This window comes from Ptychodera flava, chromosome 9, assembly GCF_041260155.1.
Source record: "Ptychodera flava strain L36383 chromosome 9, AS_Pfla_20210202, whole genome shotgun sequence".
In the NCBI taxonomy this organism is placed as follows: Eukaryota; Metazoa; Hemichordata; class Enteropneusta; family Ptychoderidae; genus Ptychodera; species Ptychodera flava.
In genome coordinates, this window is record NC_091936.1 from 23,895,376 (window position 1) to 23,923,303 (window position 27,928).

At 36.5% G+C, this 27,928-nt stretch overlaps 1 protein-coding gene across 3 annotated transcripts in view; it reads left to right on the forward strand.

Moving 5' to 3' along the window:
• Positions 1–27,928, forward strand: part of LOC139140433 (growth factor receptor-bound protein 14-like) — a 59,043-nt gene that overhangs the window by 19,598 nt on the left and 11,517 nt on the right. For 2 of the 3 annotated variants that reach the window (XM_070709714.1, XM_070709715.1), the window contains exons 4-9: positions 1,745–1,813; positions 8,637–8,799; positions 17,527–17,648; positions 18,913–19,002; positions 21,038–21,178; positions 24,403–24,513. In XM_070709714.1, coding sequence (XP_070565815.1) covers positions 1,745–1,813; positions 8,637–8,799; positions 17,527–17,648; positions 18,913–19,002; positions 21,038–21,178; positions 24,403–24,513 — 696 coding nt within the window. The remainder of the gene's footprint in view (positions 1–1,744; positions 1,814–8,636; positions 8,800–17,526; positions 17,649–18,912; positions 19,003–21,037; positions 21,179–24,402; positions 24,514–27,928) is intronic. The other variant, XM_070709716.1, reaches the window with a different exon arrangement.

Genomic DNA, 27,928 nt, shown 5'->3' on the forward strand with positions numbered 1-27,928 from the left:
TTGTCCAGGAACTGTCGTGGCCCACAGAGTGTGGTATAAAATTAGGGTATCTTGTCTGCCAATCACAAACATGTATATTAAATTTTGTACAACCTTTCTCCATTATCACCTGGAAAATCCAACCACAGTCTGGAATATGATGGAAAAGTCAAAATTATATGGAAATGACAATTACTTTTGAATTATCCTGATACACATGATTCCTGGGCACTTGAGATTACAGCTACACTCCTTCTCTGTCTCAACAAAAATACTGAAAAAAAGGGAACATGACTGATTAAACCACTTTGTTCGTCTCATGTTTTTAAGCTAGCGCCGTCAGTGATGGGGAGCTTATCAGAGAGATTGATTCACTGTTGTCATCTGTTGTTGTCTGCCTATCCAACAATCTTTCAACTGTGAGTGACAAAACTTTGACATTTCGTATACAGGGCCTGGCGCCTGGTGAATGACCTCAGGCAGATGTGTTTAAGTTGTGATGGTTGAGTTGTGCTGTTTTGTATTTTTTGGGCAAAATTTGCCCTTTCTGTGAAAGTGCTAGTTTGATGGGTTTAATAATAGGTCCCTGAGGATAAAACAAATCAGATTTGCTCAAATTTTATGGAAATCTGCAAGTTTGAATTTTTTGCTAATTATGGTCAAAAATCTCCAACAATAGTGGTTGTCTGAAAGCTTTGAAACGTGGGACATAGGTCCCTAGGAATGACTCCAGTGAAATTTGTCCAAGATCAGTGTCAAGTGTGTTTTGTGGCTTATTGAATACCAAACTGATCAAAGAGTTTTCATCAATCATTTTTTGAAAAAAAATCACAGTGGAGCTTGATTAACTGCAAGGTTGGCTGTCTTGTTATTCAACTGTTAATAAAAGTAAAGTACACACACTCATTCAGACACATCATTCAGAGTGTGAGAATTTACATATTTCTGATAGTAGTTTGGAAGAGAGGTTGGTTGCTAGGTTTTGTCGACAGGTGAAGAGCTAAGAGAGAAGGCCTGATACCTCTTGAAAAGCTCTGCAAATTGGCGTTGCCTCCTTGTGCACATAGAACAGAAACTAGAAATTTGGGAACAGATAACTCAAGTGGACAGAAGAAACATGTTAAAGTAGTCAATACTGATGAGTTTCCACTTATGTATGAGTGTAGACCACTTAGATTCATGTGTGATATTACTTGTTATAACTGTGTAATGAACAAAACGCAGATGTTTGGATTGGATTTCACATGTATATATGCCAAAGTCTCCTCCACTAATCCATGATTCTCAGCCAGAAAATACTAGACTCTAATATTTTTATTCATCCCGATACGGTGGGTGTATCATTGTATGCAATTTAAATACAATATTCAGGGGTGATGTGAACAGAAGTTTGGATAATTGCCTTTACCCATTATAAAATGTAAATGTTTGTTGGTCATAAACACAGGCTTGTGTGAATGCGAGTTACTGACAGTTAGACAGACAGACAGACATATACGAGCACTCAGAGTCAGATTCACGCACGAAATATTACAAAAATATGACCAGAATAATTGCCCCATTTGTGAATCAGGCATAGTTTCTCAGTATTACAGGAAGTACCAACAAAAAAATCCATGGTCTTAGAATAATGAATTAAGAGAGTTTGATTTATGAGTTCCTGACGATGATGACAGTGAGAAAGCTCATGGGAAGAAATTGCTCAGCCTTCACATCGCCATGGTTACTACAACCTCAGCTATTGGTCTTCTTTATCTTTTGACAGGATGCGAAGACTCCTGATGACAATATGGCCAACTATCTATCCGTGGATAATGAAAAGAATATGGATGAGGTAGGTCTTCAAACCGGAAAATTAAATGGAAAACTAGAGAAATATAGATAACTAAATAAAGAAAGAAAGAAAGAGATAGAAATAAACAAATAAAATATTAAATAGAAAGATGGATAAATAAATTAATAAAGAGAAAATGAAACATACAAGTCAATTAGTATCTTCTTACAATAGTATTTTGATAGCGTCATAATTCACAATTTATGTATTACTGATAATGATAATAAATTGTCATTGAAAATGATCCACCATCAATAAATAAATATTTATCAAAAAGAACATGTCAATATTGGTCCAGTTACCCTATATGCTTCAATCTATTGCTCCTTATGTCAGTTGTGTTGGTATACAGTTTCTCACACAAATATTTGGAAATCAAAAATTTATGGTTAGACTTTGGCTGGTGCATAATGTGCTGTGAAGAAGAATTCAGTTCAGTGTTTTGATAACTTTAGATAAGAAAATTAAAAAAAAGGTGCAAAGAATAAATTCCACGCAAAAGTGACAGATAGTGGTGACATTTGGTGGGTCTCCATAGACCTTTTGTCCGTTCAAGAGGAAAACTTGCTCTGATAAAAATTGCCAATGAGCAACGACAAATGAACATGCAAATTAGATTCTGCTCAATTTTCAATTCACATGGAATTGTTCTGTAACTGCGATTGGCACGTAATGAATTATTCAAGAATAAGTGCAGCATTTATTGAGCTGTGACGAAGTGGCGTACGATTAGTTGTGCTTAAGCATTTCAAGTTTGTCAATCCCAGTGTATATTTCTTTGAGCTAATGGTATTTGTCAATGGTATGCATGGCACACAATAATATTAAAAGAAATTAAAAAGCAATAATAGAAGCGCTGATGTTTCAGTATAATAGAGGTTATATTTTAATCCCAAGGGATTTAGACCTGTCTATCTTTTTCACTGAAGTTTATCATATGTATGGCTCCTGATAAGGGTGGACTACTTTTGATATCAGATGATATCAAACTATTCCCAAGAATGCATTACCCAGTGTTCTTTCATATATATATGAACAAAAAAATTAATGTTTGTGGGTCTAAGTTAGTACATAGTGCTTGGTAGATAGCCTTATCATTTCCCATAGCAATCTGAATTGTTTTTGGCTAACCAGTGCACCTAGTGATGCTTCTGTTATCAAGTCTCTCAATTGCTTCAGAAGTTCAATTCAATAAAAGTTTTTGATTGGCTAGTATGTGGATGGTATAATCTAACAACTTGAATCGTTTGGCTATGAATTTCATGCCGTGATATAGGATACTTGTCTAGTAAAAGAAAAGTACATGCAGTTTGACTTTAAATCTTGTGAAATTTAAAGCTGTGTTTCTATGTCATGCTCAAAGAAATCGTTTTAGGAAACTTCATGCTAAACCAATACAGTGACAATATGAGACAATTTGATGATATACTGGAAGACAAGCATATTCAGTATGTTTAATTAGCCTATACAAGTGTGTACAGTATGCCTAATAGGTGTATATAACAAAAGTGCAGTGATTGATTTTGTATTGGTATGGATTATTCAAATCAAATTGCATGTCTCTACCTACATTTGTATGCATTGCAGAATCTATTAGGAACTTTTCAATGTCAGGGAGTGCATGCAAGAAGACAAACTGGTAAATCAGAAATCCGTGCAGCATATGTTGAAGTTTGATGAGATATTGGATATGAAGAAAATGCACATGTGCAATTTTGTTTGCACAGAATTTGTGAGCGTGCACTTTTTTGAGGGACAGATCGTTGGAGTTATTTGAGGGGGGTTAGGATTGGTTGGTTGGCTGGTTATTTACATAGCTTTTATGTTGGGCAGAAGAAAAAGTTACCACTAACCATTTGTTCATACAATAAAAAAACTCTCCTTTTGATACATAGTATTGTCACGGTTCCGCTCTTACATGGATACACCGCACTTCAGCAATGGCAGTTTAAACAGCCAACTTTTATTATACTGAAATATGTCACAGTTTTACATGTTGCCGTTCTGGCTACAGGCTTAAACTGAAGCACAATTCCTCCCACTTTTGCTTTTAACGGACTGAAACGTGGCAAAAGGTGCGAGTAATGCTATGTCTGTATTACTATTGGTGGATAAAAATGCAAATGAGACATACAGATGTACACAAAACGTGCAAGTACTGCGACGTGTGTGTTTCTATTGGTGGATTAAGATACAAATGAGATATGTACAGGGTAACGATTGGCTAAATGAAAGCCAGTCAGATGAAACGATGTGTGAATAGTCGAATTGTGAAAACGTGACAAACACTCAGCGCTCATTCAACCAACATGTAAAAAAACAAAACGACCAGTCACGATAAGACAATTATCCTGGTATCCAATCAAATCAAAGTATATTGCGTACTCGTAAAACCAAACACTGCGACAGTATAGATGATAGTATCTATAATATTCACAAAAAATTTCACTGATTTATCCTCATTATGTATTTACAGTGAAGGTTATGATAGTTCTATAAGTCTTAAAGTAATACAATTTTGATATTCATTGTCCACATGTAAATACAGCCATTTCAATGTTATACCAACCTTTTCAACCATTTTCAGTGTTTTAATGTCATAATTGTTACCAAACTGTGGCGTGATAGACAGTTCAATTATTGAACAGTCAGATCAAAATTTTTCTAAAAAAGAAGCAACTATTTAACAGGGTTTCAAATTACAGAAATCAGAATGAAAGCGTATTTGATAGATGCTCAGTTTCAGCTGAGTATGAGAGCAGGTGTTGTTACTGTGTTACAATAACATTCATGGTCTTTTAGTGTGAAATTAAATTGTGTCCAGGAGAAGATACATCCTCCGGGTAATGAAAATCAGTGAAAATCTTACCTTTTTCAACAGTCTATTTCAGATAATCTTCAAGCGGGATAATTATATTTCAAAATGACTGAACTTAAGGCAGTTGCGAAAAGCTTTTCTGAAACTCAGTTTTTAAATTGCCATGAACAATCACTTAATTTGCATGCATCTAGGCATTCAAATGTTTAATTTGTAGTTGGATAGTGAATTCAAACACAAATTAGTTATCAGAGAGGTCCGTGTCAACAGCTTGCATATAGAATCACTCTGTAGAAGGCCCTGCACAAGTTCTTATGCCGATGGAGTTGTTTGTTGGTTAGCACATTCCTCCAGGACAATCTCTATCCTTTGATGAGCAGCAGATATTCTTTCATGAGACATTAGACTGATTCAAGTTCACTGGCTTAGTGTAATGTACACTTGTTGATAAAAGAGCAACTTAATTTGTTGAATTGTACAGCATTGAATTACACTGAAATATACTGGGTACATTTGAATGAACATACGGTAGGTTGTAGTGCTGGTGAAGTCTAGCTGTCAAAAAGAAATGTTTAATTGAAATTTAGATTTTTTTAGGTTGGATTTAACAGCCTTCTTTGTATGAGATTAGTGTGTACACCATTTGATAATGCTCTCTACAATTTTCATAATGTTTTACGATTATTTCACCATTGCATCAGTATTTTTGCAGTGCGGAATATCATAAGAAATAATTAAAATTATATCGTTCTCTGTTTTCAATTAAAAATAAAATCGTTTGCCGTCTTGGTCTCCTATTGATTGGAAATTTTCTAATTTTCACAACATCTGCTCATGGACATATGTGACAGCGGGCAGATTCATCAGCCCAGAAATCTCTGTGGAAAATGCCCTGGATAATATAAGTATGTGTGCTTGACATGCAGCCTTCAGACTATCATGCCCTTGGATTGCTCATTTCAGTCAACCAGAAAATTTCTGTTTGTAGTCTGCAAGATCTGTCCATCATCAGCAGCTGAGTTCAATGTCTCTGATGTACAGCTAACATTGCTTTCTCTGTGTAACGATGACTCACACACATTGTGCTTTAAACGTCTAGAATCCTAAAAGCTACATAACTAGAACTCCCTTACAGAGTAATTTCGTGTTAAGTACATTATTTAAAATTTTGAAATTCTCGAATGAATTTTGCAACACAACTTGAAAACTTTCCTTTATGGTTTTAATTGTGTAATTATAACATCAGTGTTTGTGATACGTGCAGCCGTCAGATTTCAACAACTCGCTTAACAATTTGCAAAATGGTGCAATGTTTTGAATGTTGGATATTAAAATGACTGGGAATAATGATCCGAAACCGCTAATGATGAACAATTCTATAGGGGATATGTTGCAACATTGTTCTGGTTGCTAAAAACAATGCTTTGTTGTTTACATTCTTCAGGCAACTGCACTTTGTATTCCTGCAGTCGATCAGCCGTGACATATAGTACACTCGTTGCATAGTTTCCTGTGTAATTGCTCTGAGCCAAGTATTAATATTGATGGGCTTACAGCTAGTGTGGTGTGTTACAATAAGTCTGTCCCATGTGTGACTCATCATCATAACAGGATCCGTTGTCCATCAAATATGATACAGGAAATGATTCTGTTGGCCTTGCAGATTGTATTGCCTAAGGTAGTATGTGCCTTGGGGACAGAAATTTGGACACTCAAATTTTTCCAATACGTGTCTGGTCTTCCACTTGCGGGGGCTCATTTCAAAGCTCTTGGAATGAGCAAAAGTTTTTACCATCTTTATTTTTTTGAAAATGGAAAATTTTATTTTTCTCCATAGAGTTACATGTAATTCAGGGATGGTGGCCATTTTGAATTTCAAAAATTGTCAAATCTTGGATAAGATGTTTCTCTAGTATCAATATTTGCATTGTGACCCCCGATTTTAATTCTTGATAATGAAAAAGAATGTTTAAAAATTTCCTTGAGGAATGTTTGAGCAAAAGTGTGAGTCTTTCACTTTCGAGGCGCATACTACTTTAAATTAATGAATAATTAAAATCATTTAGAAAAAAGCTTTTTGCAGGGATCAAAAAGCTAACCCGGGAGGTTCAGTCTTTACTCCACTCATCACAAGAAATTTAGTGGATAGCCCTGTATTTTTTGCACTGTAAAATTGGAATCAAAGGTACGGAAATAACATCTGTTAGTCCAACATGACCCTTTGGTGTACTTTCATCAGAAGAGTTCATTCCCAGCGGCATGCCAATTACAGAAATGGTGCCTTCCAGTGCCGGGAGGCTAATAAAATGCAGGATGAACTAACACTGCTTCCTAACAGACACAAGTGATCACTATCAAAGCTATGGTTGTCAGTACATCATTTCGTGCAGTTCAGAAGAATGCACTAGAAGTTCAGATTTTCAAATATTACACGTAAATTCCCTAAAGCTTTTAATGTTTTCTGCATATGCGGTGGGGAGAAAAACAAGGTTCTGACATTTGTTCCCGAGGAAATATTTCTTTTGTTCAAAAACAGAGATTTATATCCATTTTAATTTTAAGCATCAGAAAAACTAGAAGCCATTAAGGTATCTAATCTAAAGTTTGCATGGCAAACGAAAATGAATGACAACTATAGAGTAAATATGTCCTTTAGAAAATCATTAGTAAAGATTTAAATGTACATTTTTCAGCCAGTACTATTGCAATGAGGGCTTTGGTTCAGCTTTACATGTTTGGCTTGATTCATGGACAGGGATTTGTTCCTTGAATCTGAAAACATTGCAGGATAGAAATACAGTCAACTGGGTGTCCTGAAGGAGTCACTGACCTGCGAAATGTTAGAAAAAGTTGACCCTTGAACTTCCGTCAAAGGTCTATCATGTGACACATAAATCAGAATGCCCGAATGACCAATCAGATGCTTTTGCTGTCACTCCACCTGTTGAATTGGGCTGATGTTATCCAATTGGTCAGCTGAATCTTACCGTTATCATTGAATATACACAATAGACTTCGTAAGTTGCTGTGAGTAGCGACAGTCGACCAACCAGATATAACTTTCCGAGCCAGCTGCACATCAGGAGGTTGAATTTTGCTGGCACTCGTGATCATCACTCAGTCAAGATGCATGTTTTGTTGACTTTAAAAGTTTAGGGAATGCCTTGCAGAACATATGGCTATAGCTTTGGATGTAATGTTGAAATCATCATGGTTGCTTAGCAACCACAGACATTTTTCCTTGATCAGGTGTCTGATCTGGATTGTTTGATAATCTCTAATATTGGTACATTTTGAAAAAATATTTTGACAATAACAGTATGTTGCTGTGGTGATTTTACTGTGCAACACGTTGCAATTTTCCGTTGGCAGTTTCTTTTGAATTGGTGTTTAATTGGCAACCTTGAAATCCTTGCCCTGGAAAGAAACGGCCAATTTCTTTTTTTTCAATTTCTTTTACTCTAAGTGGTCCTGAGGCATTTTCCCTGTGGACAAGAGATGGTGGGTTGAGAGTTGTCAGGCTTCAATAAATTGTTACGCCAGGGGTATTAAGGATTGGATGTTCTCAATGACATGAGGACGTTGACATCGTCAGTGTATGCACCAAGGATGATGTTCACAGTGTGTGTAGCTGTTAGTATAGTGAAAAAAGTATGAATGATGAAAATGTTCAATTTACTCATTTCACCTACCGTTCTTAATTAAAGCAAACACAATTTTAACATTAATTGCTGAAAACCCCTTGCTGTTCAGTCGTTAGAGTCAAACGTGTGGAAGAAATACAGGACAGAGACAAATTCAACTGTAAAATAATTATGACTATAATATGACAAATTTTATTAGTAGAATCAGTTCATCAGAAAATTGAACATACCACATATTCTGTTTCTTTCATTTGTGACATACTGATTATTTGGCATTTTGTTAATCATAAGGCCCTACATTGTCAATATTTTTCCAGAGGATGGCAGTACTAACTTTAAAAATATTGAAATCTACTTTCAGGAATGCCCCATCAAAGTTTACAGCGAAGACGGAAGCAGCAAGACCATTATCATGCAGAACACATTCCAAGCCAGGGATGTCTGCTGCCTCATGGTTTTGAAAAGTCATGCCTCGGACGATAAAAACTGGGTGCTGGTCGAACAACTCACAGATTACGGACTTGGTGAGTACTATCACACTACGTGATGTCTTCCATCCAACGGGGAAAAGAGAGACTGGAATGGCGGGGAGTCAAAAAACACTGAGTGTTCTTTCTTGTGAACAGAAGCAAAACTTAAAAACATTCTGAGGTCAAAGTTTCATCCACAGTCATCAGAGAGGAGATACTATATCCGACAGGGGAGAGTTTTTTTGAAAAACAAATTAAATTTTGTGCTTAGAAGTGGGCGATTATTTCCTGTTGACTAAGTAGTTACACCTGGGCAATTACACTCTGGTACAGGCGTGTTGGAATTGAAAGCTACAACAGCTGACTTTGTCAGTGCCAATATCGTGTGGTGTCTACATTTTAATGAAATCATTTCATCCCAGTGCAGTCTACCGCATGTTTTTAATTAACTATTAATTGAAAACTTCATTTCTTTCACGTGGACTTGCGACTTGTGTCTGCAAGTGGCGTGGCTGGATGTTACATGTAAACTTTCAATAATTATAGCACATATGCCTTGACTCATGTGAAATATCAGGAATGTCTGCAACAGAGCATTTGAGTTCCTCTGAAAATTCTTGTATTGACTTCAAATGCGTCGATAGCGTAGAGAGAGAATTGGTTGATGGAAGCTGATTTCATCTCTCAATGTTTGAAGTTGAATTTCTTGTAATATCAGTGTTCTGAGTTCGTGGCTCATCATTGCTGTAGGCTCAGGGGCAAGATCTGAGCCTGATCAGGGATTTGGAAAATGTGGACGTGGCTCTGTTTGTTCCATGGCCAAAGACAATGAATGAATGAGTGAATGAATGAATGAATGAATGAATGAATGAATACACGGATGAACATGTGAGTGAGTAGACAGATTAAATGGTGGGTCGGTAGATGACTGAGACAGTTGAATATACCAATCAGTCAATGAACCAGCAATCAAGAAAGAAAAGAAGCAAGCAGGCAACTTGGCTATTAAGCAAGAAAGAAAAGATGTAAACCCAGGTCGCATCACTTGCAGAACAGTAAACTTAGGGGCCGTCGATAATAAAAGCTGACGCACAAGAAACGTAATTCCTTCATTTTACTTGAAACCCCCTCCCTCCCCCCTCAAAACGAAAGTTCTTATGCGAAATCAATTTCGTATTATGATGCCGTTTCTGACAAACCCACACGCACCTCTCCGATCTGCACGCCCATGAAAAAATACCGGAAGGCACATTAATAAATTAACCTCCATTTTACGCGTTTCACTTTTTAAGACAGAACATTTTAATGTATTTCGCACGTAGGAAAATGTTTCACATACATGTTTCACATTGAAAAAGCATACAAGTTTTTATTTCACATTCATGTCTTTTCGTTGTCTTTTCTGTCTCCGTATTTTGTGGTCATTCTGTTCTCGTTGAACGCAAAGGTAGTATTGCATTCTCGCTGCAAAGTTGCACTTCGAAAACAATAGAGGAAAATCCTTATGCGATTTTGACGCACACAAAACGAAATGAGCTTTTACCCCCCCCTAAACAAAAGAATTACGTTTGTCGTGCGTCAGCTTTTATTATCGACGGCCCTTTACAGACACAGATACATAGATGCATAGAGAGATAGAGAGATAGATAAATAGATACACAGATACATTACATATATAAATACATACATATTTTACATAAATCAATAATAAAGGAAAAAAAAAATATATATATATATATATATATATATATATATATATATATATATATATATATATATATATATATATGTATATTATATATATATTTATTCAGAAAACAAAGGTAGTACAGGAAAATGCTGTTTTCATTCAAGTATTAAATCGTCTTAATGATAAAGAGGAGTAATAACTTCTACAGACAGCAATGACAAGATGACCTAATACAGATAAAGCATAAAACAAGGAGATACTTTACATGCAAGAAATGTAGAGAGAAAGAGACTGCTCAATGTGAAAACTTCATTTGTTCGGCAACATATCTGTCGTAAAAATAGCAGAATTATTTTCTGCGAGGTTGACTCACTCTTGCATGATTGCCAGAAGCCATTTTGTCCAAATTACAGTCAAGTCCCAGTACATCGCCGCCTTGAATTGCAAGTGAAACTGATCAAGTTTCATCAAATTGGTAAGCTGATATTCCACAGATTTAGAGTCAACACCGTGTTCTATATTTATGTCCAGGTGCCCCGGAAAGCATCTCTCTATTTCAATGATCATCTTGTTCAAGCAAAATAGGAAAAGAGACTTTAGAGAGCAAACGTAACAAATAGAAAATAACATGCAACTCTTTCTGCTTATATACCTAAAAGAAATATCGTAAATTCTTTTACTTAAATATCACCATCATTGCAATTTAAACTTTTTGTCATGCACCCATACTTCGTCGTATATCCAGTGCCTAATCATTCCATGTCTGAATATTAAACAAGCCACACATGTAGGTATTGACAGGAAATATGTTAAAGGCCCATATTACTTGACGTAGTGCGCATATTGTTATATATGAGTACTTATCTAATTTACATCTTGTAAAGTGGTGTTTTTTATTGAATTTCAAATCGCTGAGAGACAGTTTGCTTTCAGTTTAACCAAATGGCTCTTTGATAGCTGCACGGCAGCCATATTGGATCACAGCACAAAATATGCCAGCATGCTCATTGATGTCACACTGTACTATTCTAGTTCAGATTGAAAGGAAATTATTTGAGGCATGTCGTACAAATGCTCTTGATGGAAACACACACTGATAGGATGAAACTGATTGTTTCTATTGTAGGCATCTTCTCGAAGGATTTTTTTTTGCAAGGAAATATTTAATCATCACTGAGCTTTTGATCTTTGATACATTGGTGAGAGTGAATTGCTTCATCGTCTGTGAGTTGGCAATAGTTGCATTGAGTCAAGGAAGTGTTCCTAGCAACCACCTTGACAGGCTGACGTTGCTTCCATGTCGTCTGTTCTTTGCTGTCACCATAACCTGGCAACTGCAAATACTGTTTGCACCCTCGAAGGGCTCGCAAAATGTGACTTGACAGGAACGAGCTGCAGAGAAGGAAATTGGCAAACGTGGCAAGACAAAATGCATGAGTTCAGATCAGATAAAGATGATGATTGTTACAGCATGTCAGGTAGAGAGAGAGTGTTGACAATACCCGCATGTAGTAGGCATAATCCGTCACTTCAAAAGTGTCATACTCAAGCTCTTCAACCCATGCTTGTAAAACTTCCTTTATCGCCATTTCTTGAAATGAGGGTATCTAGAAATGAGAGTATGCTAAAAATATAAGCATAGCCAAAATTTGAAGAGGAGAGAGAGAGAGAGAGAGAGAGAGAGAGAGAGAGAAAATTAAACTAAAAGTGCTTGACGTGTCCATACTTGTATATGTATGTAATATCACATATTTACTATTTTGAAGATTAAAACGATCAAATCTTTGTATTTTTGGCATCAGAACTGATTTACAGGGCTTCAGCAGAAACCTTGGTTTGTATAACGTTTGTATGATTTCCTATTATAGACCAAACCCACGCATCTATGTACTGTAAAGGCTGTGATTGGTCAGATCTCAAACACCAACAACCTTCTGCCTTTTGTTTTCGCAAGGTGTGTTTTTCCTTGCTGTTTACATTTTACACTTGTTTATCATTTTTTCTGTGCTGACATCTGAGATTTTTCTGTTCTGCAGGTTGATAGTAACAGCCATCATTCACCCTTGTTTTATCCAACCGTAATGAACATTGATGTAAAACAGTATGTTTGTCATGACAACAACTGGGAAAAACAAGCAATTCCAAATTGTTTCTTACATTTCAAAGATCCTCATACCCATTAAAGTAACAGTTATTCTACACTTGGTGCAATTTTAATTGACGTCTATGCAGTTTGTTTAGTTTGGAAAAACAAATTCTAGATCAGCAACTTTCCCATGATTAATGTACATATATACCGGTGTACCATGTTAAGTAACTATGATTTAAATGATGTCATTTAAAACAATTCAGAAAATTCATATTAAAAAAACCCTGAAACATTGCTAATACGGTATAACCCAAATTGAACTCCAAAAGTTCAAATGTTTCATATCAATAGTTACAGATCATGTGAATTATTCGAATTGGAATGTTGCTACCAGCAGATGTATTGCTTCACCATTATTTCAATCTCCCATTTGATATACATACATGTGCTATGGCATGTAGGTGCTATCAGAGGATCAGCTGGCGTTTGTCCCATGTCTGTTTGTGTTTATGTCTGTTTGTATGTCTATCCACGGCAAAAACTCAATAACTGCCACATTTTATCAATTCGGTATTGGTAACGTGGTAAGGAATTTGTGGATAAAAGAGTTAGATTGCAAATGAACAGATATGTGGTGGTAGATCAATTCGAAGTGTTATTCAAAATGGCTCTAAAATGTAATTTTATGCGAATGGGAAAAATTATATAGACCGTCTTCCATCTGTCGTATGACAGATAAAGGAAGTGATGTCACTCCTCATCACTGTGTGTTGTACTAGACTAAATTGTTGCACCTCTGACTAAAGAACGATTCTGGTAAACCCCGGTGTAGGATATAAAAGGCCCCTAACTCATCGAAAATTCACACTGGTGCTTGAGTGAAAACTGGTAACAGTGAGATCAACCGCTCCGTAAAAATCAGCAAAAACAATTTTAAAACAAATTATCGGCATGCCATGAACATAGACTGTTTCATAAAGACCTAGACCATATAGGTATCGGCACAGTTTACGAAAGGTTTTTAAATTACTCATTATACAGAGCCAAGCCCAAAACGCATCCATCAAAACTCGGCATTAATCTGAAAACCTGCCCTTTTTGAGAGGGAGTTTAAGTTAATGCAAAAATATTTTGCATCGTGCAATTATTGCTGTTACGAAGCTGATGCGAAGTTAGAAGATTTTTCTCTACTCATATATGTTTAGATTTTAATTCAAAGGTAACCCACGAATAATTTAGTGATAGGACATACCTAGGCATGCGGAAGATGTCTCAGAGCAATTTTTTTACTCACGACTTTGTTATAAAATAGCGTATACGATGTAATTAACTGAGAGGCTTTGGTGTTAGTGCACACTTCATTTGATCTGCTATTGTACTTTTGAAAAGGAATTAATGGTAAATTGTGAATGAAATTGCCTGCAATTGTGTCAAAGCTACATACTGCGTGTTTTATACCTAAGTGCAAACTATCCATGTAGGAACCGAAATGCTTCCTGTTTGTTGAACAGTAGCAGTGCTTATTTGGCAGCTTCAGTGGAAAGCAAATTCATTTCACCTTCAATCTTTCAATGATAGTTGAGTGCGATTCCATCATGAGAACTTACAAAGCAAGCTATTCATGCTGAATCCAGAAAATAGAAATTTCACTTGACCTTCAGAGGTGAGCTCCAGTCGCTGAATAGATTTTAACTTGAATGCCATATTATAACTTCCGTATAGTTGTCCCTTTAATTGCCTCGTATGACCATCAGATAGCCACTGCTTCTATGCTGAGTTACTGCTCTGCATCGTTACATGCACATATAGCACTGTTGCTGCTTTCCGTTGGACTGTGCTAGAGACATAAGATCTGGCATTTAATATAAATGATCTTGATGACTACATCGCTGATGTGACACAGAAAGATAGTTTTAGTGGACTAGACTGCTAACCTCACATAGATGTACCTTTTTAATTGGAAACTTTAGACTTGAATCGATCGACTCCCCCTCCCCCCCCCCCCCCCCAAACAATTAATAGCTCCACTGAACATACATGTATCCTGAAAATGCACCTGTTAAGTGATGTGGGCAAGGCCAGGCATTTCAACACTGGCCAATAGTACTTAAATTCTTTGTTTTGCCTGTCTACGTACATAGGTTTTAATGAAAAAGAAGGCACAGTGTATTTGAATAGGACATTACTTCATAGCTTTTTTGTGTACACATCTTTGTTTACATGTTTTGTAAAATGTGTTTAAAACACCCGTATGCTTATAGAATGTTACATTTTATCGCGAATAGTGGAGGCAAAAAAGAAGTTTCTGTTTTCATTCTTGAAAGGGCACTCATATTACTGTACAATAACAATGAAGTAAATTAAATATACAGTTTGCATGAGTAAAATTTTGTGTGTGATTTTGAACCACTTTCCCGACCCGCATACCTTTTGAAATTTTGAGTGAACGCAAAACAATGAATTTAATTGCTATGGCCCAATGTGAATGTTGCAGGGTTTGAGAGGGGATGTGGTGTTCACCAAAGTCTGTTTCTTCTTATTCACAGTCAATCACGACTGTCAGACATCTTCCCCCTGGAGACAAACCACCAGTTAATAAGTTATTTCTGAGCATATATGTCAAGTGTGATGTACACGGCCTTCAGTGACAGCTGGTGAATATGTGACAGCATGTGTGTCCACCAGAAACACATGTCACGAAAATGTGTTAATTGGGTGAAAGAAGAGAAAATTGAGAGCTATATTGTTTTGACTAGATTTACGGTAGACATTACGGTTCTATAGTGAAGTGTTTGAGGAGCGACTAAAGAGCACTTGGGTTCCTGTAGATGGTAGGTAATAAATAAATGCAGAGTTTGGATTTTTGTGCAATTTCCTACAGTGTCCTTGCCTGGAGATGAAAGTCTGGGTTGAATTGTCAGCCCAGTGTGTTGGATGTCTCTCTGCTGTTTTCATGTAAACAAAAACCATTTATTGGTTTAAACCAAACATCAATAACATGTAGAATAGAACTCACCTAGAACAGCTAGTAATTTTATATGGGGATCTACAATTTCACTGTCAGACTGTTGATACAAATGCCTTGTTTCAATAGATAGTCATTGCATGTGTGGAAGGTATTAATAAAAACTGGTAAAACTCTTGAAAGATTAGTAGATATGTAGCCCATCTTGCAGCTGTTTCCGTCCATGGATGGCTAACTTTGCCATGGAAGGCAAAAGAGTCATGTCCATTTTTTTAGGGCTACAAGGCTCTGATAAGACTGAAGCAGTGAATGTTTTCTGCGGAGGTGACTTTAAGGAAAGTGCTCAGGTGTGAGCAAACTTGAAGAGTTACAAACATGGATGGACGAGGATGAAAACAACCATTTGTAACCAAGAGATAATTTCCGGTGAGGGGGAAAAACATCTCACCAGGTGTTATTTTCACTCTGAGGATCCCTAAAAGCTCGCAGTTTAGTGTGGGATGTTTTTCCAACAGGCAAGCCATGAACTGTACTCCCATCAGCCTGACTTTTCTGCAGGATGACCTTGACAGTAGAACTCTGCGTATGCTCTATGTGTGTATGTGTACACAGAGCCAAGCCGATGGAAACCTGCCAGCAAGTCAATTTGGCACTTTGGAATTTAAATTAACGGCCTTTGGTAGCTCCCAAGCCAAACAATATGAAGGAAAGACTATGACGCTGAACCATGAATGTCTTCACTCAAGTCAAAATAAAGGAAAATGGCCTGTTCTTCAAGTCAGTGAAATCGCTGATGCGGGCATAAGTTCATCAATTGTGAACGACCCTTTCCAGCTTGTATGGTGTGGCTTGTAACTGTATTGTCCCCTTTCAGTGCGATTCAGAGCTGTTAAAACACGGAAATAACAGTGTAAAAGGATCTTATCTTTGTTCAATTGAGGAGCACACGTCAGTCAACTTGTGTGTGTGACAAGTGTGTGATGCAACAAATGCGTGCGTGTCTTTTTCCCTTTTATACGGCTGTTGAGTTTTCACAAAAAATTGGTCACATGGACAGGAAATGGGTATTAATATGGAGCCACTGAGAACAATGTATCATGATTTTGCTTTCTCAGTGCAGGACAGTTAGTTCTGGATCATGAAGTGAATTGTTGTATAATGAAATGCCCTGCAGGAGGTGGGAACGTGACTGACAATGACAGAGCTATTACAGGAATTGTAAACTTTATTATGAACTTTGCGACCTTTTGGACTTTTACATAAGTCACATGTCATACAAAAAAACGCAGATTCTCTTCCAAGAAGCTTTCCACAGTGGTGTAACAAAAGGCTTATTTTCATACCGGTACATATTTTACCTTTAAAGAAGAAAATCCCACATCTTCTCAAATATAACGTTCATTTTCGTCACACCAAACATCAGTGTTTTCTCAAAGTTATGACAGTGCTGAACTCATTTGAGTCACTGTAGAAATTTTCTGGAATTTCTCATAAAGCTTTGCATAAACCCTACACAAGTATGTGTAATATAATTGTCTTGTGTCTCAGAGAAATTCAGTGGTGTACACTGGTCACAATAGCTTACAGGGAACTGTTCAACATGACAATTGACACATGATGGGAATGATATTCCGATAGTCTTTCATATGACCCGACTTGGGTTTAACAAGGTTGAGGAGCCACCGTTACTATCTGTTGATAAACACACCAAAGCTTTGTAATCTAGTTTTGGTGAAAATTACAGATTCTTAAGGTATTGATGTAATATGAGAGATTAAATAACGCAAACATCCCATCTCAGTGACCTGTCACCGTGGCAACAGCATATATTTGATGTCATAGCTTGAAGTTTCATTCAACTGCACTTTTGTGATTCTGAGAAACATGCATGCATGTGTTCTAGGTAATTTGAATTGTTCTCCTCAATTTTGCATTGAACTGTACAATTGTACAGGATGTGTATATAAATGATATGCAGGGTGCATTAACGTTTTGACACATCTCATTTAAATTTGTTTGTTTCACTTTTTTTGACAGAGAGGTGTCTTGAAGACCACGAGGTCGTGATGGAAGTCTACCGAAGCTGGCCGGAAAACGCCAACAATAAATTTGTATTTAGAAAGAACTTTCTCAAATATCAGTTATTTGAAAATCCTTCAGTAAGTTTCTCCCTCTGTTTAGTCTGTTTTCTTTCCAAAATGCCAAAAGTTAATGTGAGAGAAGGCACAAACAGCGGAATAAAACTATGATTTTAGATGAATGAAATGATGACTTTTACTTTGATTGTGATGTTATTTTGCACAACGTTAAATGTTCATGATTGGTGGAGGCTGTGTCATGTGATGACATTGAATGAGCTGATTGGATAAGATCTCCTTTTTCCTATGGCATTTTCCATTTTCATGAAGACCATCTGTTCCAATTATTTCATTCCAGTCAGAGTGCACACCAGCCACTTTTTGGTTTTGTTTCACTTCTTTTTTGCCTGAAAGTATGGAGACCCAGCACAATAAATTACCCACAATTCTCTTTGATTGATGAAGGTTATTTTCTTGTAACTTTTTCTATTGTACATACAAGCAGTAATGTGAAGCATCAAAATCATTGTTCAATAATATCTATTAAAAGTATGTTTAGATATTTCAGGGAAATTTAAAAGAAACCATTAAATAATCATAAAAGTCACATTCTGTAGGTACCACAAATACCATACTTTTGGGAAGCAAGTCATGACAAACTGAAGGGGTCATTCTTCAAGAAAAGTTAGCATGTAAATTTCTGTTGTCATTTTCATTTGAAAAAATCAATATCCTTTTCCCAAGTTTTGTTTCATAAAACTGGTGCAACTAGTCTCCCTATTTTGCATCACATTACTCTGTATGGCTGAGGTTACAATCTGTGGAAAATTCTACAAAAACGCTATCTCCACTAGCAATCAAACATCATTTTTCAAAATCATTTGAAGTGGGAATTGAGAAGAATGATGTGCTTTAAAACTATGATCTCAGAATTTTAAAAACTAGTCTATGAATTTGTCTACACATTGGGGACATTTTAGACTTCCCTGAGAAATCTCCAATGGTACAAACATAATGAATCATGGGATATCTCCAATGTTGTCAGGGATGGGGTATGGGAAACAGAATGTAGGTGGAAAATGGAAGTGTCCAACTGTTTGAAACAAGAAGTCACTTGTTATCTGATGTTGCACTGTTGTTCAAGCTCTCTATGTAGTTGTTTCTATGATGTAAGTGGAACTGTGTACAGGATAAGAGTCAGTTCAAAAAGAAAATTAAAAATAATCAAACAATTTTAAGTCATTGTACACACTGGACTGTTTAGCCTATCACTGTAATATATTCACTACATTTAAAACAGTCTTATCATCACAGACTCACTAGATCCACTTTTAAATTGTTGCAGCAATTTTTTCCTCCACACATGGTACTTAGCAAAGAAGACTTTGAAGGTATAACAGAAAGTGTTGAAGAAGCCAGAAAAATTCTTTTAGAGGTATGTCTTCCGTCAGCAAGATTTGAATATTTCCATCAGCCCCCATTACTGTGATTACACACACTGTTTTTGCCAGGGTTTTGGGGTTAGAGGTCATCTTTGTCTTAATCATAATCATCTTCATCTTTATTGTTGTTGTTGCATTTTTCATGCATGGACATGATAAAGTGAAATGGAATGGACTGACATCTGTCATTTGATTGAGCCACGTGATGAAATAATATCGTAAACTGAGCACTCAACCAGGAGGGAAAATAGGAACTTAAATGTCACGTTATACTGTACATCAGAGATCGCAGGAAATTAGAAACGCCTTTAGATCACAAGAACAAACCTGTTTGGCTCACTGCATGATGTGGCACCTAAATGTACATCTCTAAAGTGGTTTGTCCATGTTTTTGACTGCCTACAAGGCCTTGCGAAATGCAATGAGTTTGTCAATGCTGCAAGCCATTGAATTCTGTGCACACACACACTTTGGTCACAAACTCTGCTGAAAATGACAACCTTGTTAATCCCAGATCATTGATATTGCTTCCCTTCACGACATTTGACTTTGAATGGTGTCTCTTATACCGTGCTAAATACTGTCATCTTCTCTCAACTGAGGGTTATAGAACATTTTTCCTTCTATTGAAAGCATATGTCCTGCATCTCAGAAGAATTTATAGAAGTCACGTTTTTGAATCATACTTGAATAGGCAGTTTTAAATTTACCCATTCACAGCTGAGCTATGATGTAACCCATGTGTTTTCCATGGCCAAGTTGGACTTGTCCACTGTTCATTAGGGGTGAAAGGATTTAAAGGCTAGGAGTGCCTAATGTTAGAATTTTGTCTGGGGGAAATGTGAAAAGGTATGGCAATGTAAAAAGTAGGTTTGATTCTAATGTACATGTATACTCTAATATCAATATTGTAAGTTTAAATTTGAGCAAAATTTTTGATAGGAATTTTGAAATAGGACACATTTAAATAAAAAAATGGTACGATTTTACTGCCAATGCTGTGTTTGCTGTAGAAATCATGCAAGAGGATTAGCACCATCAGTTGCAGAAAGAAAGGACAGACACAAACAGACAAAAATTTGTGCAAATTTCTGTGAATAGTGGCAAGTGTTGCATTCATGTAATGTACATTCAGTGACAAACAGACATTAAAAATGAGCCCATAACATCCAGGAGTTATATTTGGTTGCCATGGTAGCATGACCACATGTCTGCCAATAATGGACGTCATGAAATCTAGGTACATCTTTCAGGATGTCAACTGGCTTGTCCCTTCGCTGAGCGTTATCCTATAATGAAGTTAAACACTGATTTGGTTTCCGCTAATTTTCCGATCAGTTTTAAAAAAATGAAATGAATACACAGCCCCAAATCCATATCAGCGGGATCGTTTATCTCCGATATAGCAGCCCAGGGCAGCTCTGCCTCCTTACATGTATGAGATTTTTATGGAATTACCGGTCTGTCAGTTGTTAACGACAGCGGTTCAGTTTGATGATGATAAATTGTTGAAAGAGGCGGAAATGACACAACTAATGGATGGAAGGAAAAATGGTTCATTTCACTTTTCCCTCGGAGGGCCATCCCACAATGCACCATTCAAAGTCCCCAAGACTCTTGATCTACTAGTCGTTCTATTGTGCTGTACATGCAAGCTTTTAGATGAGTGCAAGTGAACTAGTGATCATAGGGCCTGCATATACCAGGTCAATTCAAATGATTTTAGTTTTCATCAGAATAAGAAAAAAGAAACAAAGTCAGCTCAGCCATTTATATAAGAAGATTGCCATCTGTCCTCAAAAAAGTTAAGTCATAATCAGATTTCACGTTAATATCTTTACATTTTTCTGTTCATTTTTTATTTCATCACAGTAAAGCCATCACTAGTGAAGAGTAATTTCTTCCAGACAAAATTTGTAAAAGTATGAGTAAAAAGATAGTTGTTCAAATTCTCCTAATTCTCTTATTGAATTATTCGTTCACTCGTCCATCCATCAATTCATTCATTGATGTATCCATTCTCAACAGAGGCTGTTTATGAATACTGACCGCATACCAGACCTCGAGGGACAGCTTCACAGCAAAGAAGCTCACAAAAGAAGTTGGAAGAAATCTTTTTTCATGCTACGGGGATCAGGAATCTACTTTTCAACCAAGGGAACTTCCAAGGTAACCATTGCATCATCAGTTTGAGATCTTGCCAGCATTCCTCAGTGGTCATCAGGTCAAGTCGTTTGTCTTGTGCACAGTTCATATTTGTATATTCCAGAAATCTCATGATCTCCACTCTTTGTGGACAAACCACTCTGTGAAGAGACTAGCAAGGTGCAGTGCCTTGGAAGGTCATATCTGAATTTAGGTTGTCATTACTTCCAGCAACTTAAGGAATCTAAAATGGGACTTTATTTCCAGCAACTTAGGGAGTCTAAAATAGGACTGTTCCCTACCTGATAAGCTGGCTGTAAAGAGTTCTCGGTACTTTAAATATGATTTTACACCTACGTGAGTCATAAAAGTCTAGAGCAGTTGACCATGTTTTGAATATAATATAACAGATTTCTACAGGTGAAATACATAAGACTACACATTGTCAAGCCAAATAAAATCTTAGGTTATACAGGAATTTCATACAAGAAATGCCTTGAAAGTTGAAAAGATGCATAAGTGTAGCTAGTTTCATGGACATACAGAACTTTTTCCATGACAGCCATTATATTAGCGTGAAAAGTGTTTATTCAATCACTATCTCAAACTCTTACTTTGAGGATAAGTCAATATTTGACCCACAATGCATTGTAACGTTATGTAGTTTACCCACTTAGCATAAGACAAGAGCTATTTAAGGTAGTGAGAATTCAAGAAGAACAATGTTACAGCCAACCAATTGACTAAAACTTTCCGACACGCTGTAAAGTTGCCCTGAAGAAATGTTTAATTAATCTGAAAGAACTACGGTGTCTCAGTTTGCAAAGGAGAACACAGCAGAATGATTTATTTGAATTGAAAAGTGCATGTACATCCCCAAAGTAACAATAGCTTTTATGTCCTGCAAAACGACTATATTTCCTTATTTGATAGTCTAAAAGTCTTGAAATATAAGTAACGGCCACGCAGTTATCTTTGATGCATATACTATTGTCAACAAATGAATTCTAGACCAGACTGAAATACCATTGTAAACAATACACATATGCCGAATGCTGGACATTTCAACGTGATTTTCTGAGTAGACCAATAAACTCTGTTTTACAAGTTGAAAAAAAACTGGTGGAAAGTAAATCAAAATTTACAACTAATGGAGCTTTAATCTAATATTTTGTGCCACCCCTGAGGTAATTAGTTATTTGCAGTTACCTTCAAGCCTCAATGATGGATTCTTTCATGTATCTTCAGGCTTCTTGGTTATTTTCTGTCAAAGGTTAAAGGTCATATTCCCACAATAGCGTGGAGGACAAAATGATAACCATTGCAGTTGTCCTGATATTCTGAAACAACTACCAATCGTTGACATGTGTTGATGTTTTTATAAAAAGCACAATATGAGACTCTCTGATAAAGTCAATATCAGGTTTACTTCTAAATTGGCATATCTATTGAGTGGCTTTCTACATTTTGCTTTAAAGTGGAACCATGCAGTTTTTGTAGGTCTCTAAGATAATGATATCAATCTACACCCTGAAGGCAATATTATAGTGTTTATGGAACTGGCTGATCTTGTTAATTTCATCCTTAATCTGGCATACTACTCAATGGATTGTTAGTTACTAGAGATTACCAATTTCAGCTGTAATGTCATCAGTTGTTGCTGGACAGATAAAGAAATGATACAATTTGAAGAGAGCTTGTTTGTTAAGATGGCCTCTGGCTGCAAACTTTTGAGTCCACAGCATCACTGCCCAGTCACACTGGAAGGACGGGAAAATATGGGTTTGGTAGATCTGTCTCAAATTTTTCACAGCCCTTCCTGGTTGCCATGGCAATAGAGGAGTTCTGTGATATAAAGGTCAATACTGTATGTGTATAAGCACAAGGCCGAACTGTCAGCCATTAATAAAACACAAGTATTGGATCAATCTATCAATGTTGCCGTACTGTATGGTTTTCAAAATCAGGGGGTGTTCTCTCTGCTCTGCAGTGGTTGGTAGTTGAAAAGACCACACAATCATTTACCGTGGTCTTCCTGTACTTCTAAGCTCAGAGGGATTCCCTGATACTTAGTGGCGTGGGAAGTCCATTGGTTCATGGACAGCTTATGAAAACAGCTCATGAGTTCATGTGTTTGTAGATCACGGATATTAAAAGCACTCTCAGTTGAAATGTCACGAGCAAGTGGGCGTATAACACACGACTGCCATGTAGCACATCTTTTTGTCTTCTTTCAAAAATTGTTGATTCACCGTCAGAAGGCAAGCTACATGTACTGTTCAGAACTTTGCTACAAAATTAGAATCTTAGCGTTTCTCAAGTTTAGAATAGAGTTACTGCTGTGAAATAATTGCATGGAACATAAAATAACAACTATCCAACCAGACAGGTGACTTATCAAAAAATTGTACATGCTGTCCATGTAGTAGGGCACTTTGCAGATGACACCACTGTTCACTTAGTATGCAAAAATATGAGTATCAGTCTGAAAAGTTCAAGAAGAATTTGCTCCTATATAGACTCTTAAAGTTTACAATACATTTTAGGTCTGCCACTTAGGGGAATTAACTCATAAAGTTTTCACCAACTTATTTTTGTGAAAATTGAAAACTTTCCCCCATAGAGTTAAGACAGGGATGGCAGCCATTTTGAATTTTAAGTTTTGGCAAATATTGAGTAATTAGTTTCTCTAGTCCCAAATTTTGCAAGTGACCTCTGATTTAGCTTAAAGGTTTCTTGGGGAAAATTTTGCCAAAAGTCTAAGTTTGTAAATTTCAAGGCAGGAACTACCTTAAACTACTTTTTTAAAAATTACTCATATAAGCACGACGAAAACAACCTGAGACTGCCAATGTTACTATGAACACTAGAAAATACATATTAACGGCTCTGACTACAAGCTGCAACAACTGAGCCATGCTTGCAACATTGACAAAATTTGTTGGAATTACTGAATAGCAGTTTGTGCATGCAGCCACATTTAGAAACAAACCTGCAATCACTAACAGCCGTATTATGTCTTGCATACTATATGTGGTACACAATGCCTCTGATTTCAATATACCAAAAATTTGAAATCATATCCACCTATCCATCTAAAATTTCACCTGCCATGCAAAAAGATTACCTTCCCCAGTCAGGCAGACCAGCAGTCAATTATTTCCTTCTCTGATTTCAGGCAAGAAACGTTGTAATGTATGAATGTTTTACATCTTTTCTGATTCTATTTTTAAATTTTCTTTGTCCAGGAAGCAAAACATCTCCAGTGTTTTTCTCAGTTTACTGGCGTTCACGTTTACAATGCAATCAACGGTAGAAAGAAGTACGGTGCCCCAACCGATAGTGTCTTCTGTCTAAAAGTGAGTTCTTCTTGATATTCATTTGATGATGACACAGACTTTTTATATGACACTGAAAGAGATTTACATCTTGTATGATGTTTTAATGTATATTTCAGTATGTGCTTTTGTTAATGTGTTTGGGTTTGCGTGTTTGTATGTGTGTGTGTGTAAGCACCTCAGGATGCTTGCGTCATTGTGCGAGCACAGTTTTTAGAATAATTTCAACTCTTGTGTGACCAACTAGTTCTTTGCAGGTTTCATCAGCATAAAGACGATGAAAATAAAAATCTTGCAACCAAGTTATGGCAAATATCTCTTTCTGTGTTGACATCTGCCAAGATATTACAAAATAAAATCAAAACAACATTACAGGTTAAAGTGTAATTTTTACCTTTAAAAAATAAATATCCGTATTCAAGCCACATGTTGGGGTCGTTAGTTGATGTGTCAATAACTCACACGGAACGCGCTGTAGCTTGAAATGCAAGTTAATAAACTATTTGGCTGGCTTTCAAGTAAATTCAGCATGCTACTTGTGAACTGTAGCTCCCCTGGGAAACACAGGAATGCTTACATCCCCGTTTGCTTCAGACTTTACATTCAACCTCTCAACGCAAAACCACAAGGTTGTACCAAAATTCAGTCGTGAATAGGTTTAAAGTCTAGTTTTGAATGTCAACAAAAGGACCTGACAAGAAATACTGCCGCATAAATATTAATGTTTATTTGGAGAGCATGTATGGATGTAATACACTGGCAATACGATCTCATAAACTGTAATCGTAAACCATTGATTAGGACAGATGATTCATGAAAATCGCCTGAACTTGTAAAGCAATACGTGCATTCGGAATGAAACCCAGCTGGAGCGAATCAAAAGATAACTGGCCCATTTATTTTTCTGCAATATCCATCAAAATAGTTCACATATTGACTGAAATTTACAGCCGACACTACTCTGGCCGTCCAAGTGGTTTCTGTGTATGGATATACTTCAACGACCCAAGGTCAAAAGGTTAAAGGTCATTACACACAGAAGTGATGAGGACATGCAGTCACCTGTGTTAACTACAGGTTGATATATCAAGGTCAAGAATCTGATAATTTTTATGCGCAAATTTGGTTTGATAATTAATTCTATTTCAAAATCTCAAATTAATCTGATCTGATGATTAATTCATTTGCAAAATCTCAAAAGACTTAATCTGTTGCAATCGTAAAAGTGGGATATATAACCACTTGGTGAAAATTGTCAGTCATAATATACTTTCAAAGAGAAGAATTTGTAGAGGTGATGCAGTCCTTGTTAACATACCAATTTCATTGTTCTACTGATTGTACGCTAATCAATCCAACGGTTTCAACAAGCGTATGGCAGCCTTGTAAGTCAACTCACACTCAGTGATATCTTTTGTAAAAGTTTGCAGGGCCTTGAATATTTGCAAAGAGTCACGTTTCCATGTACCGGGAGTGCATGGGGGTTGCCGCTATCACCCGGAGTGGTTTCCGTCAGCAGGCTTCTCTTCGCCCACACAATTCCTCATTCCGATTCATCACCACCATGTGGCCGAGATGTCCTTCAATTCTGTTCTATTTTTATCCCCGATGACTCAACCGGCGAACAGAGAACAACCCCATCAATGAGAACAGAAACCAGTGATTGATGCCACTTTTTAAAGGCCAAGGATGTTGCAAAGGCATACTGTACTTCGGTGAACTGTGAAGTTTTTTCTGTTTTATTATGTATGTTTGCAGCTATGGCTAAAAAAATTGTTGGTAGTGTTGATCTGGACAAGCTACATCAGACTCTTTTTCATGTTTTAGTGAGTGAAAAATGATACTTCACAACGCATGGTAGAAATCTTTGCAGGTTTATATTTGCACACACAATACAGATATGAACAGGCAACTGAAATGTTCCGTCATCTTGATGGGTTACATTTACCAATGCAAGTATAGACCCTCCTCTCTCACTCCAGTTTCTATGTTGAAATGTTTGTTTTGTCGCGTATGAGTCGGTAATCTGATCTCGTCAGCTCCAAAAAGTGAAAATAAAATCAAAACTGTGTTGCTGCATCATTTTCACAAGAGACTTAGGATGAGAAACAATGATGCAATTCTTTTGTCTTTTGAATCCCTTTCCAGTGACAATTCATGCTGAAATGATGATGATGTCATGTATGAAATTGCATTCTGGGAGATTTTAGATGTTTCCTCAACAGTACACAGTATTGAAAGGAGTGCATTGCATTGGCGCATCAGGCAGGAACAATCTATGATCATGATAAACGTCTCACTCCAAAGAGTGTATAAAGCTTAACCTTTTGACTACGGATTTTCCAGGTTTTTGTCATCAAACCAAAGCAACTTCATCCAGTGGCTGTGGTAACTCATTGGCTGACAGCATATCATAGGCAACAAAATTTAATCATTACCTGTTGGTCTGCAAACTGCTCCATGTCTAAAGTTAATCCATGTCTTAAGTTAAATCCCTGTCTAAAGTTCAATGAGATTTAGGGATTGACCGGCAGCAACAAATGATTATTGTAAGTTAGTAATTAGAAGAAAGGTTGATGAGTATCATTAAGTGTTGAAAACTTGTTTCATTTCATATTTTTATCATGAACTATCAAAATAAATGTACTACTTGCTTGAGCTATTTACTAGTACCCAGAACTGTTTCCTGAATTATCAATAGGTTTTATATATTTCAGTGTCATTAGCAAATTATAACAAACTTCAAAATATTGCGGTGATTTGAGAAAATACACAGGTAATGTTATGTTTGAGTTTGTGTAGTGAATCAGCTTAGTGATGAAGCTGATATTATCAGGAGTAGTTTGGTGAAGTAAACTTCAAGGTCAATATGACGTATCTGGTACTTTCTATGTTGCATACACACCCAGTATCTGATGCAATACCAAAGGGTAATTGACGTTATTTCTTCCACCAGGAAGTGTAGGAAGTCGCAGTGTGTCCAGCTGTGAGTTTACAGTCTAATTTTATGAGCCACAATGTTTTTTCAAAGCATATCATGTAACCCATACAGAAGGCATTTCAAGGACATTTCATTTCACTCAAAATATATTGTGTAAATATAAACCAGTACGTAACAAAATTCCCTCTTCGATGGAAAATGTTTGTTTGATTTCTTCAGCAAATGGGACACAAATTACCTTCAGAAATTGTAAAATCACATTAAATGATTGTCGCTTTCGGTGTAGGGTTGGTTGTGTGAATATGAATTAAATAAGACACAAAAATGAATAAACAATGCTGACATGAGAGATTTAAATAAGTAAATTAAAAGTGATGGTATTGTATTTCAACTATTGATAATTTTCTGAAATAGCATGATGGCAGTTAGAAATTTTGAAGTATTAAATGATTTTCCAAAGTACAGACAAAAATTTGGAAGTGTAGACATACAACA